The sequence below is a fragment of the Theropithecus gelada genome, chromosome 17 (assembly GCF_003255815.1).
Source record: "Theropithecus gelada isolate Dixy chromosome 17, Tgel_1.0, whole genome shotgun sequence".
Classification (NCBI taxonomy): domain Eukaryota; kingdom Metazoa; phylum Chordata; class Mammalia; order Primates; family Cercopithecidae; genus Theropithecus; species Theropithecus gelada.
The window spans coordinates 49610912-49625233 of record NC_037685.1 but is presented as its reverse complement, the minus strand read 5'-3'; the positions used below and the strand labels follow the sequence as shown (position 1 = coordinate 49625233).

The window sequence follows — 14322 nt, the reverse complement described above, 5'->3', positions numbered from 1 at the left end:
GTGTAAAATTCAAAATGGTTTTTTTTAATGGTGATGTATTCAGCATTGTCATTTATTTGTACCATGTTTTAACATATTTTTTCCAATGTATTTTCAAAGCCTTTTAAAGAGCATCCACTTTTTTAAAAAATCCTTTGTCATTTCCTTTAAAGCCTGGTTAATATTGTAGAGTGGCCTTGTGCCCTCATGCACGAATTGTACATGTCTGTCCGTGTATGTCACTGTATAGTCCAGATGTCCTTGAAAAATGATTTATGCTTCATTTTCTTATTGCTGATAAATCTTAAATTCTGTTTAGTATTTTTAAAAAGAGATCACTTAACATGCTAATTGGACTCAAAATGCACCTAGAAGAGTTTGTAAAACTAGGTTTCTAAGGTCAGTTGAATTGGCCAGTACCACATTGCTTAATTACCCTGAAAAGCATTTCTGAGGATTCCTTGTTTCCTAATCCTCGATAACTACATACATTTGGTTTAAAGAGTCCTGCTGATTTCCGGGGATTTTATTTTCTTCCTTTAGAAGGAGGATTTGTTTTGGTTGACCAGTGATTAGAAGTTCACATTTTGCACATTAAACTCGCCATGCAGCCTTCCCAAACCATACATTCCTGGTCCTAAGCCTGAGGGTGCTAATTTAGACAAAAATATGGCTGGAGCCGGCACTTCTGCTTAAGTGTTGCAGGTAATACGTAGACCTAACAGGTTGAGCCACTGTTCCAGGTACACAGTACGTGACTGATGTTTCTGTGATTATCACAGTAGAAATATTTCAGCCAAGATGCACATTACTTTAAAGCCGCTCATCTCTGGTTTTCCTAATTTGTATACTGACTGTGACTTGACTGATTTCCTGGAACTTCTGATGGTTCTGTCTTTTATGTAGTTGACAGTCCTTCGATTTGCCCCACACGTCACAAGAGTGTGTTGTGTATATTTTTTTATTTTGTGTTTGTGTGAGTAGAGATGGGCATCTTCAGCTTACCCACACTTCCACCACTCTTTTCCCTGTGGGAAAAGGTGATTTTTTCCCCCCCTTTTACATTGCATACTGAATGTGGTATGTTGGGTATTGGGAATCATTCTTGATCATTGAAACAGGATTTTTTTTTTCTCCCAATTACCTGAGTGTTCTACATGAAATTGTTCTTGGTTTCAGTAGATACATAATTATTTCCATTATTTGGCCAGTTTTTTAGTTTTGAATTAAAGATACATTGCTTTAGTTTAATTGTAATTTCTGGCATCTTGTTTTGATTTTGTTTAAATGTGTGTGTTTTAAGTTTTGCTTAATCTGAATTACTAGGTTTTTGGTTGTCATGCCAGAGTAAAAAAAAAAATAATAATAATAATAATTGTTTTTTCCTCATTTAACACATGCATATAAAATACTTTGAGTAACTTCACATATAAAAATATTTAGAAGAGTTTAAGCTAGGTTTTTTGTTTAGTTTGGCTTTAAAAACAAGTTACAGGTGCCAGGGATAATATCGTGGCTGCATAACTTTTACCAATAAAACGTAGTCTGTTCCGTTTTCCTAGAATTTAAGAGTTAACAAATATTGAGGCTGTTAGTGTGGAATTTATATTTACAAAAGTAATTACTTCCAGAAAGTTTTCTCTCCTAAGGAGATCCCTGTAAAATTCACTCTTAAAAAAAAAAACAGCCAAAACGCTTGTCTGAATGTTAACCACTCTTCCCCACAAAAAGTAGGATCTCTGCTTTTAGTAAACTACCTTCAAGTATTTTAAATTGGAGGAATTTTCCTTTGGAAACTGATCTGAAAGATCTCAAGTGAAGAATAAAGACTTGGCCTTTTGTATTGCTTGAATATTACCTGTCTTGGAAGTTATGCTACAAGAAGTCAGACTTTAACTTTCATAAAGTTACTTGCATCTGTATCAAATGCAGTTTAGTCAGAACATATAATAGGTGTAGACATGAACTCTGGAGGGTGAAATACAATCCACAGTTACTTAAGCAGTTTGTTTTGATGGAAAGTATCTTGGGATAATACTTTACCCAGTGTGGGATTTCGTTCATTTTAGATGGCGCAAGGAAGTATCAGTCTTTAAATTTTTTTTGTTTTCTGTTTATCAATCATTTGCTCTGATGGTATGACGCATGGGCGTCGGGATTCCAGCTGCACCGTATAAAACTGAGTTCAGGTTTGCCTAGTGTTCTTGGTTAATCTCCAGGAATAACCCAATGCAATTATTTTTATATGTACTCCTTGGAAACTTAAGTTTTTCAGTGATCCTGGTTAGAAAAGAATGCCAGTCCCTTCCATGAGTGAAAACTTCATTTTGCTGATTGATAATTGTTTTGGATGGAGCTTAAGAGTTGTGGGGAAGAAGCAGGGGAACACAGTGTGAGTTTAAAAACTGACGCAATAACTTCAATTTCACAATTGGGACAACATTTGCCCCAGAAGTAGGCTGTGGTGACAGCAGATCTCAAGCGTTAAACTGACTTAACAGCTTGGTTTTAATCATAGGCATATTATTGATTGTAGAATCTCATTCATACTGTGAAGGTATTGAATATAAAAACACCTTACAGAAAGAAATATCTACAACCTGATGATACAGAGGTAAAGTTACTGGTGGAAAGTGTTAACACTTTCCCAGAATGGATTTAACCTGGATAAAGGATCTCTGCCTTTTGTCCTTAACTGTTCGTGTTGAACAGGGTTAAAAACTGGTAAAAGAGGGGCAGATATGACCGGCTGGTTTGTTAAATGATAGATGGCAATTGCTTGAAACTTGAGAGGAAATAAAATGCCTCCCAGGAGTAAATTTGTAATTTAGTTCCTTCTAGTTTAGTTACATATTAGAGCACTGTAACTGCTGACATCCTTACTGTTTTCAAATTTGCAGTATATTTGTTTATAAAAATTCGGCCAGGATGATAGAACACACCTACCTAATTGTGTTCAAATAAGGAATGATTGTTTTTTCTTGATCCCTGAAGATGTGACGTCTTGAAATACAGTCTGCATTACTTCCAGTCCAGACAGTGTCTGCGTTTTCCACTGTTAAAAAGTCTCCATTTGAGCAAACTTAACGGGCCTGAGTTGTCCTCAGCACAGTTGTGGACACCCCAGTGGGAAGCAAAACCAAGACTGGCACACTTGATCACAAGCTGCTTTTGTATTTGAGCCAAACCCCCAGTCCGCCCTAGTCTGTCCAGAGCGCTCACTGCCTTCCTCTGTCCTTGGGTTGCTGCTGCTTCCTGCTGCCTGGAGTCATCCCAGCCCTCTGCACTGCTGGAATCTGGGCCCTGGTGGGTCCCACAAAAGGTCACCTTGTAATAGAAAAACATTTTGGTTTTAACAGGACCTTAAAAAGTTGAGTAAAATGTGCTCTACAGCAGAACAAACAGTAGTTCCAGGTAATGACTGGTGGGAAACCGGGAAGGCAGAGCATCTTTCCTTGCTGCTTTAATGAGAGGACATTGAGGCTTCCCCAATGGAAGCAACAGCAGGATGCATTCAGTTCAGTGGAAAGGCCACAGGCGGGAGGGGTCCTGGGCCTTTTGGCCACCTTTCAAGGGTTGTGGGTCAACACCTGGGACCCACACAGCACCTAGAGGCACAGTAAAAGGTAGATTACAAGTCTAGGTCATGATCTCAAGCTTCGCCTAAGTTCATTGTGTGAAACTACTTGGCAGTTTTTGACTTGTAAAATGTCTCCTGCTTTAGTCTTGGGAAATATAACCAGTATGGCTCGGGTCTTGGGAGTAATGTCCTGTTGGCTGATAGGAGCCCCTATATCCCAAAATATGACTGTTCATAGAGTGCTTTTTTTTTTTTTTAATGTAAGATTAAAGTTAAGATCAGGCATTTTTCCTAAACCTTACATGTATCTGCAGGCATGCCTGTCAGTTACAGTCCTGTTTCCCTGTGTGTCGGTATGAGTGGTGCCCCCGGAGTGTCTTCACCTGGCCAGCACTCCCACAAGCCTCTGTAGTGGCACGACCTTGATGTCCAGGTGCGTTACTTCTGTAATGCGGCAGACCTTCCCGAACTTGAAACTCAGACTTTTTTCATGGTTTCAAGCTGCTGGATCCTGAATAGCTCATAGTTGCAGTTACTGGGAACTGCCTTTAGGGGTTTTGTGCAACCCCCAAATTTCAGATGAAAATACAAATGCAGACCGTTTAGTTGCCCTGGGCATCAGCCCCAAGTGGAGCATCTCTACGTGTCCCCCAGGGTCAGGAATGTGGGTTTCTCAGCCAGAGGCATGCTCTGCTGGCTTTAGTTCTCACTTAGGAGGGCAGGCAGTGACCACATCTGGACGTAGCTGTATTTGTGAGCAGGGAGGCTGGAGGTTTTGAGCTAGTCCTAGGTAGGTTTCCATCCTGAACGTTGTGTCTCAGGTGTACTAGAAGCCTGTCTTCCCAACAGACACCTGCTTTTACAGTCAAGTAAAGACCCTTTGTAAAAAGTGGTCATGCTAACATTTTCAGAAATAAACATTGTTTAAGAGTCAATAGGAAGATAGGAAAGGATAGTGCTTCCTAAGTAAACTGATGACCTTGGAAGACATGTTTTTCTGAAATTGTACAGGCCACCTTTCTCAAATGCAAGATGTAATTGATTCCTTCAGCAGTGGCAACAGGTGTGTGGGAGCAAATGCCACAGTTGGCAGGGTCTTGGTTGTGGGAGGAAACGGGTCCAAATCCAATGTTCTTCAAATTTTGAGAGGCCAGTTTCAATTTCATGGCTTACAGCATAATTTAAAGAGAAAATTGCAGGCTTAGTATCTGTACCAGCCAATTGAGAACTTATGTATAGCTACTAGGAATGAAGAAGGCGGCACTCATGAAACAGCATTACCCAAGGCTCTGGGACAGCTGGTTGTGGGAACTACACTGTATACAGAGGCCATATCTATGGAGATAGAATGAAATTCTAGGGTGTCTGTTGGCATGATTCCCACAATCGGAATCTTGCTTGGTAAAAGATGGAAGCCTTTTATTCTTACCCTGTTTTGTTAGAGAAACCATCTGCATTAATAAAAGATGCGTCTATTCAATGGAGCAGTTTCTGAGAGGTCCCTGGCCGCCGTGAGCCTTCTAGTTACAGGATGAATTGCTGGGAGATAGTGTTTTGCCCGCTTTCTCTTCCCTGGGCTGCCCTTGGCGCGGCTCTTCCGGCCGCCTAGTGGCGCCTCCTGCACCTGCACCTGGCACGGCCAGGCCTGCCTGGATGGTTGTGATTCCTCGGGTTGTATTACAGGCTGCGCCGGCTACTGATCATTTGTTTTTGTTTACCTTGTGTTTTTGTTTCTCCTGGCTAGTGAGTGGGCTTCATGGACCTAGTGAAGAAGGCAAACACCCCAGCTTTCCTGAAGCTATTCTCTGTTGGGGTTTTCTAACCTGTTTTTCAGAGGTGTGAAATTGCAGGTAACCCCTAGTTGTCACTTTATCTGGGGGAACATTGGCATCTGAATGCCAATTGAGTGTGTAGGTATTTTAAGCTGTCTGCATTGTATTCCCATCAAAGTCCACGCTTTTGTGCAAACCGTGTTCGTGGTGGGCTTTGCAGGATTGCAGCCTGTGGGAGGAGCGAACGCTGACCTGCTCTTGGCTGCAGGTTCTCCGTGTATGCATGCCATGAAGGCTCCTGGAGGTTGGGACGACTTTCGCACACTTGGGAGATCTGCTCTTCCACCACCCCACGATCCCATTTTTTTTTTTTTAATACGGAGTCTCACTCTGTCACCAGGCTGGAGTACAGTGGCATGATCTCAGCTCACTGCAACCTCTGCCTCCCGGGTTCTAGTGATTCTCCTGCCTCAGCCTCCCGAGTAGCTGCGACTGCAGGCACTCGCCACCACACCTGGCTAATTTTTGTATTTTTAGTAGAGACGGGGTTTCAGCATGTTGGCCAGGATGGTCTTGATTGCTTGACCTCGTGATCCACCTGCCTTGGCCTCCCAAAATGCTGGGATTACAGGCATGAGCCACCACGCCCAGCCCTTTTTTTTTTTTTTCTTCAAAAGATGCCCTGCTTACACACTGATCTCTTAAAAGTGCATGCCTGAGTCACAGTGAAAGTGGAGCCTGGCCTGTGGGAGATTTTTTAAAGCTTTGAGTAAGGACTAAAATCCACGATTTAATGCCTCTGGTTTTAAAGCACCTGTATTTTAAGAAGGCTTTTGGCCTCCTACCTATTCAGACTTCTGACTACCCCCAATCCCCCCAGCTACACAAATCACACTGCTCTGTTTCTCTCCCAGATACTAATTCAGAAATCGGGTTTCTCATCCTGTACATTAGCATCTTTGTAGAAGAATCCAGATCTAGTATATACAGTATAATCAAAAATGAGTTGTGTGCCTCTAAAATTAGAGCTAATTCAAGCTGCAAAGTTCCGTTCTCCCTATTTTTAAATGTTTATATGAAAGAGGTATTTAGCACTGAAAGTTGCTATTTGTGGTGTGTATTCTTTGGCCCAGAAATAAGTCTAAGTATCTGAGTTAACCAGAAATACACACAAAAATGCATTTATGAGTATGTTAATTGTGGTGTTCATGATAGGAAAGGAAAGGGCTAAGCAGCCCAGACAGCTGCAGGGAATTGGGTTAGGTGAATCGTAATACAGTCATAGGGCAGAGGAGAGATTGTTTTGAAATTAACTGATACAACATTTATGCCATGGTAAATGAATAAAGCAACGTGTAACAGTGATTTGTTAGAATCCTTTTTGTTTAAAACACATTTTTAAACACTAGAAGCCGTTCAGACACGTGGAGCTGCTTGTAAGAAGTGAGTCTTGCTAGGATTCGGAGGCGGAGGTGCTTGTGCAGAGTGTATCACATGGGGCATTCGCATCTCCACAGTGCAGAGGATGGTAATCTTGTAAGTGAAGTGCCCATGTAGCTTTAACTTCACATTTCTAACTCTTTCTGTATTTTGGTGTAATTATTTTACTGTATTTTGGTGCTCAGATCAAATGCCACTCTGGGACAGTGCTGACAGACTAGTCTTGAGTCTCTCAGCCTTTACATTATTTTTTTGTTAATGGAAATAGTGGATTTTTTTAAAAATCAGGATTGTTTTAATTGTATGTTAATTTAAGAATTGTCTTAGTATTTTTGTTTTTAAAGTCTACTGAATTTGAAAATGGAGTTTAGAATTGTTTCCAGGTTATATAACCACTTTATGTCCTCTAAATGGCCAGAAAATTAGAATTTTTGCCATCAAGTAAATCTATAATAGGTATCTGAAATTCCATGACTTTAAACACTGCACATGTCAATAAATTTTTTTGATTGTGGAAAAGTTTTTCAGTCGTGTGCTAAGCTCATTAGTGACCTGTCGATTTTTTTTTTTATGTGATTGTTTAAAGTGTTCAGTGCCCACACAAAATAATGTAAACTGTGTGTCTGAACACTTATCTTGTTACAGACAAAGGAATCTGAAATAATCTTTGTTTTCTGTGCAGCTCAAAGCTTGGATTCTGCCGTGCCACTCATGAATGGCGACACAGAAGATGATGCTGACAAAATGCACGTTGATAGGGAGTTTGCTGTTGTAACAGGTGGGAGTGGACAGTTTCCTGTTAGCTGCAACAACAATCCAATGGTCGAAGACACCAAACAGCAGGAGAGTGGTTCTGTTGGACCAAAAGAAATAGAAATATATACTGTGTCAGCAATGCAGACCCCCTGTCGTTGCAAGAATCAGTATGCGTATTATTTCTAACATGAGTTTTTCTCAGATGTTTTGCACTGTGTTGTCCAGTGTCTTTTTAAAAATGTTACACTATAATTTGCATATCTTGGGCAAGTTTGTAGATACAAGGATCAGTGTTTTGGGTATATTCTATGAACATGAAAAATGTAAGTGCAATCTTTCTATTCTGATTTGAAGCTGTTGCTTAATGTGCCTTGCTTATTTTTAATGAGGTTTGCATTTTAAATTTTTCTGACATATGGCCTTTGGGTGAATATACCGAACATGCTATGGTTAATATTTTCAAACCAATATACCGCAAAGAGGACGACTAGCAGTAAACACTGAGAACTAGTCAGTGTGGTTCTGACTCCACCCGGTCACTCCAGCATGGAATCTTTTACCCAGGACTTGGTTGCTTTGGTTTCTGTGGTCTTCATTCTGAGTCTGTTAAAATGGTAAACACTGTGTTTCACAACACACGTTTTATACATTAATGTTTTTAGTATATTAAAACTATTCCTATTTCCAATTTTTAAAAGGCAGAAGCAGCTCAGTTCTTATAGCATTTAGAATATCTACAATGATTTGTCCATTTAGCTATTGCTTTTTTTCTGCTGCTCTTTTCTTCAAGTAACTACAAAAACATTTTTAGCCATTCTCTTAACATGTAAATATATTTAGAAGTAGATTTTTTTTGAGTTTATTATGTCTTTATGCAAAATTCATAACTGGGGATGAAAAAAAAAAAAAGTATGTATTTTTTTCCCAAACCCACATGAAAAAATCATTTCTGTTCACTAAAGTTAAAAGAAAATGTGTTCATCTTTCTGAAAGCTACAGAATTGCTGGGGTCACCTTTTTCCCAGTAGAGAAATTCAGATCAGTTAGTATTACTTAAAATAATAAGTTTTCTGTAGTCAGGGACTATTTGACCTTAGGTAAAGATCCATAACAAAACTCAAATCCTGCGTTTTTAAAAAATGACCTTGCTACCTGCTTTTGAATAGGCAGAAGTGGCCACCCTTTATTCATCAGACATTACTTCTTTGTTAAACTATATCCAAGCTGGAACGTACTTTTGAAAAACCCAGCCCATCCCGTTTACCAGATGCTAAGTACATACACCCCGTGTTTCCCGTCATTTGATTTATGACACTCTGACTGAATACACAATGTGTTAAATCACTAGAGATTACTCGAGCTTTTCCTTATGGGACATGGCACTCCACGTCCACTAGAAGCTTGAGGGAGCTGCCTCCATAGTCCTTTGAGAATCAGACCAAAGGCTGCTCTCCTTTAAACACTTGAGTAAGTTCAAATTTTTGTTTGGCTAAAATTATTTCCAAAGAATACATTTTTGAACAACTGTGTACAGCTATCTTTGCATTTTAAATGCCCCTACTTTGAGACTCAGGGGAGGGTCAAGCGTCCCCACCCCTGGAAAGGACTCGGGTAGGAGGGTGCTTGCTTCTAAATCCCGATCTTCTCTATGGGGTTGGCTGGAAGGGAAGTAGGATCTTGTCTGAAACCTCATCCCCAGCATTGTGTGTGGATGTTCGTGGGATCCGGGGGCTGGCCAGGCAGACAGTGAGAAGGGAAGTGCGGGTCGTGGCCGGCAGCTGGGAGCAGAGGAAGGGAGAGTGCTGGAGGCTGTGATGTGTGTGCTGTGCCTTGGTGGGTCTGAGGTGCCCGCTGTTTTATGCTCAGTTTTATTAGATTCTCTGTAACAACATGAGCTTACCAACCAGCCTTGATTTGGAGATTAAATAATAGAACAGATTTAGTTTAACTGGGCACTGAAGTAAAATTCTACTTACTTTATTCTCTTAGTAAAAACTATACATACAATAAACAACTGTCAGGGTTGCCATCATATTTGAGTTTTGTCACCTAGGAAAACATTGTTTATACTTTGTTTTTGAAAAAAATCGTATGAATTTCCCCAGGAAATAACTTGTTTTATTTCTGTTTTTATTTTCTATTTAGTCCTTGAAACACATGTTTTCTAGTCTACGATTTTAGCCAAATAGAAAAGCTATCACTTAATTTGGAGGAAAAAAATCTATTGTCCTATGAAGAATTTATAGCAATTATTAAACTATGTTGCTTAAATATCCAAAAACTGGACGATTAATGGAATATTTAGATAATGTTTCCATTCACTGAACAAGCCGTGATCCTTTACTGGCAGGAAGAGTTGCAGGACGTATCAGAAAGCTCTGTCAGAGGTACGCAGGCGGTGAGATGGAGGGAAGCCCTTCGTGGGAAGAGTCGCGCAGTGTGTGACGTGTTAGGGTAATCGGATGTGTTTAAGCTGCGTCCTTATTCTAAAAGTTATTAGAACTGAGCTCTTCTAGATTTAATATCATGCTTTGCTTTGGTAGTGAAGAACATTGAGATAAAATCTAGTATTACCAAGTTAGAGATAATTTTAGATCATCCCTTATACTGTTATGTGAATTGTTGTGAACATGAATATCACTGATTCTCAAGTTCCAGTATACAGAAGAATGACTTGTCGTTGCCTGTCCTGGTGTGCCCAGATGTTCGTGATGGACTCTTTATCCCATAAGACATCTCCCTCTTGATAGATGTCTGTATATGCAGATTAAACTATCAACATTTTTTCCAGCAAAGGTGGTTTTTGAAAGTAACCTAATGAAACCCTGGCTGCCATGGTCATTTTAATTGCTGGACTGAGAAGAAGCGACTCCATGTTGTGCTGTTGGCCCAGGCCTGCAAGCGTGAGGACTGTTGGCCGTTACAGTTCCTTGCTGTGGTCGCCGGTTTCTCTGTATCCTGCCAGTGCTCTCATGTGGCATTTGGCAGAAGTACTACGTAGATTTCTGTGCTCCTGAAAAAAATAAAAACTTAGGGGTTCCTTTTAATAGCCCTGATTTGAGGCTCAGGGGAAGGGTCAACAGTCCCTACCTGATTTATGAGAAGATTTTTTAAAAACCTCACGTGATGCTGTCATACATAGTTCAAAGAGCTTCCTTAATTCACTTAATTTACCTTTTTTTCCATTTTTGCTTGAGAACTAGAGAAGTTTGTGTTCTATTGGAACCCTCTGTAGAACACTTTACACTCAGTTCTGATGGACCTTTTCAGGGGCGATTTTTAAACCACTCTCGAAAGTAGTCCTAAAATGAGAGCACTTTATTGATGGCTTTTCAGGACTGTGTTGGTATTTTTCATGCAGTGTATTTCTCAGCTTACATTTTTCAGTTGAGCTACCTGATGCTACTGACATGCATGTGATTTTCCTATCTTACCAGGCAAATACTACTGTTAACGTTTTAATATTAAGTCTACTTATGCACATTCATTTTACTTTGAAAAAAGAACTGGTTTAAAAGGGAAAAAAAACCCAAAAACTAAAATTCTTTAAAATTGTAATGGCAATGAAGCATTTTATAGTTTCTCCTCTCTCACTGGTTCTGAATTTTGGTGACAGGTGTATTTCTTAATGCAGATATGAAAAACAGTAGCTCCGTATCGAATACATTGACAAATGGATGTGTCATCAATGGACATTTGGACTTCCCCTCCACGACCCTGCTCAGTGGGATGGAAAGCAGGAATGGCCAGTGCTTGACAGGATCTAACGGAATTAGCAGTGGATTAGCCCCAGGACAGCCGTTTCCAAGTAGCCAGGGTTCTCTCTGCATTAGTGGGACTGAGGAGCCAGAGAAGACCCTGAGAGCTAACCCTGAGTTGTGCGGTTCTCTGCACCTGAATGGGAGTCCAAGTAGCTGTGTAGCCAGTAGGCCTTCCTGGGTGGAAGACATTGGGGATAACCTGTACTACGGACACTACCACGGGTTTGGGGACACTGCTGAAAGCATCCCGGAACTGAACAGTGTGGTCGAGCATTCCAAGTCTGTGAAGGTGCAGGAGCGGTACGACACTGCCGTGCTGGGCACCATGCACCTGCACCACGGCTCCTAGAGACACTGGCCTGGCTCTTGGAAATGCAGGAGTCCTTCCTGGTAGCCAGCTTAGAATACCGATGTAGCAGCAATTTGAACGAATGTCACAACTTGTACTATTTTTTTTATACTTTAACTTTCTGAAAAAGTAAACTTCGACAAGTTCCCAGCGACTGCTTGTTTGTGCATGAGTAGGGCTTACTAAGTGCATAGATGTTTCTACAGTGAGGTGTCCTTTTTATAAGATGTACTTTTGGAGTTTTTCTGATGCCAGTCTCAACATTGTCTTTTTAATACTGTCACCAGATATTGCCGTTTTTCCTTTTGTTAAAACATTATATGATCAAGATAAATTGGGGCGGTAAATGAGGTGCCTGGTAATTTATCTCTTTGCACATGGGCATCATTTTAAAAAGCTTGCTTCCACTGTTTTCTGTAGAATTTGACAGAATACAACTATTTCCCTATGCAAGGTACAGCCTTACAAAGATTTCTGCAGTGATTTGTGTGAAGAAGAGAACGTTTGTCTTTTTCAATGAAGCTTTGCAGATCACCATGTGGTTGGAGGTTTTAGTTGTAGACGGTGGTCCCTCCTTGGTGGGATCACTGCCTTGGACTTCATGAAAGCAGGCCCAGCCTGGGGCTGCGTTCTGATTTACTGTTTTTAATTCCACATTTCCTACTTGGTCTCTGGAAATTTTACCACACGTAACAGATTCCTTTATATGTAGTGGAAGTTACTATTTGTAGGAACTGTCAGGTCAAAGTATTTAACTGACTTTTGACATGTATTTTCCTTTTTCCTTGTTTTTGTTTTTTGGAGTTTTCCGCTTTAAGATATATACCACTATGTATATCCAGTTAACTGAGAGAATTTTTACTCTCTTCATAAAACTGCATTAAGTTTTTGATTTTGTAGAAATTAGCTTTTGTCTAGGCAACTAGTGGTTATACTGTGCAAATATTGTAATGAATTTTTACTTTTTTGATTTTTGTAATAAAAATTGGTGCAGATAGAGAAAATGTCAAACGAACAAACCAGTGTTCTAAGAGTGTTACTAACATTTTGTTTTGAAACTGTCCTTCACAAATTGAATAAAAAACTCTCACACTCAGTTTGTCCCTGGGGTTTCTCTCCGGGCTTGGGGGCCAGCAGGGTGTGGATATCTGTGGAAGGAATGGGAAGGGAGGAGAAGTTGACTATTGTTTCATTTTGCTTATAAGATTTTACTTGACTCTTCTGACAGTCTTCATAGGGTGTTTTTTCCCGTTTTTGAGTTTCTACTCTAGTTTTATGGGCCCTGTTGGTGCTGAGCCTCTGTGGAGGAAGGATGAATTGCATGTCAGTTCAGCATCGTGCCTGGGTGCTTATTTTCATAAAAGACAGCAACCATCATGTTCTAAACCTCTTTGGTTTTAGCAAATGTTCATTAATGTAAGCCTTTTAGGAATATGAATTACAGTTATAAATAGCACCAAAATAGCCATTCTGGCATGCCTACATATGTTATTTAAAACATTCAATACATCATGCATATTCTTGTAAAAACTTAATAGACCACAATGAGAGCATTACGCTTTGGAAGTTTTGCAAAAATCACAGAACAAGAAGAGAATGCATAGTGCTGTCCAGGCCACCGCCCCCCATCCTATGGCAGACACTAGTAACCAAGCTTAGAACTGAGATTTGGCCTCAGACTGATCCAAGAAGCCACCCAAACGACTGAGTTTTTAAGATGAAACTTGACGCCGTCCCGTTTGGACTGTTTTCTAAGGTATTGCAGATATTCTATAGTGAGTTCATTTGCTGAAAAACATTAAGTGAATCTCTGAAAACACTAAACATACTTTTGATTAGTCTTGAATTTTTGGACAGAATATGACTGCTTAGGAACAAAAATATTGCATAGAACCTAGAGTAGGGCAACATCCACACTTGAGTGGATGATTGAAGTAGTTTGTCATAGTCTAGTTTAGAGTCATTTACACTAGTATATTCAGTTCTTATTTAGCGATACATAAGGAAATGGTGATGATGGAATTAATACTATGCCTGGAATTTGCTTCAAAATATAAAAATATGAGTGGAGCCCATGCTCTCTGGTGAGTGGAGACAAGGATCAAACACAGTTGGTGCGAGCTGATGTTAAAGCTGCGTAGTGGGTATGTAAAGGTGCATTAGTCTGTCTACTTTGTATTTATTTGAGACAAGTGTTTTTGGGGTATTTTTAGGACTTGAAAAATGCTGTATTAAAAAATATGGTTGTCATTTTAACATTGAGAATAAGTTTAGGTTTTTCTGTGTCCACCAGAATTGACATTTATACTGAAAGAATAGCTCCCTGAGTCTTAGCCTTTTTGGCCTGAAGATACTTTCCCATGCATGCATTCGTTTGTACTAGTAGAAACAATTGGAAAATGAAATAAAACCCATTTACAGTGACACCCGAACCATAGCATACCTAGGAAAATATCTTAAGATGTTCAAGACCTCTACACTGAAAACTATAAAACATTATTCGGAGATAGAGTACCTAAATAAATTTTTGGTTGAAGTATGTGGAGAAAATCTGGCCTTACACAGATAGGTAATTGAAAAAAGGGATATTTGAATTGTCTTTGCAGCCCAAACTCTAGTGGTCGTGGGGCAGGAGAATAGGAAGTTAGGGTAACCAAGGGCTAAGGCATAAGCAAAAGAACAGCA

At 39.9% G+C, this 14322-nt stretch overlaps 1 protein-coding gene across 2 annotated transcripts in view; it reads left to right on the top strand.

Moving 5' to 3' along the window:
* Positions 1 to 12733, top strand: part of ANKRD10 (ankyrin repeat domain 10) — a 36602-nt gene extending 23869 nt beyond the window's left edge. The window contains exons 6-7 of one of the 2 annotated variants that reach the window (XR_003116453.1): positions 7454 to 7517; positions 11162 to 12733. Coding sequence is in view for 1 of the 2 variants with exons in the window: in XM_025364012.1 (XP_025219797.1) it covers positions 7454 to 7549; positions 11162 to 11637 (572 nt within the window). In the remaining variant the exon portion in view is untranslated. Of the gene's footprint in view, positions 1 to 7453; positions 7550 to 11161 lie in introns of both variants that reach the window. The other variant, XM_025364012.1, reaches the window with a different exon arrangement.
* Positions 12734 to 14322: the final 1589 nt, after the last annotated feature.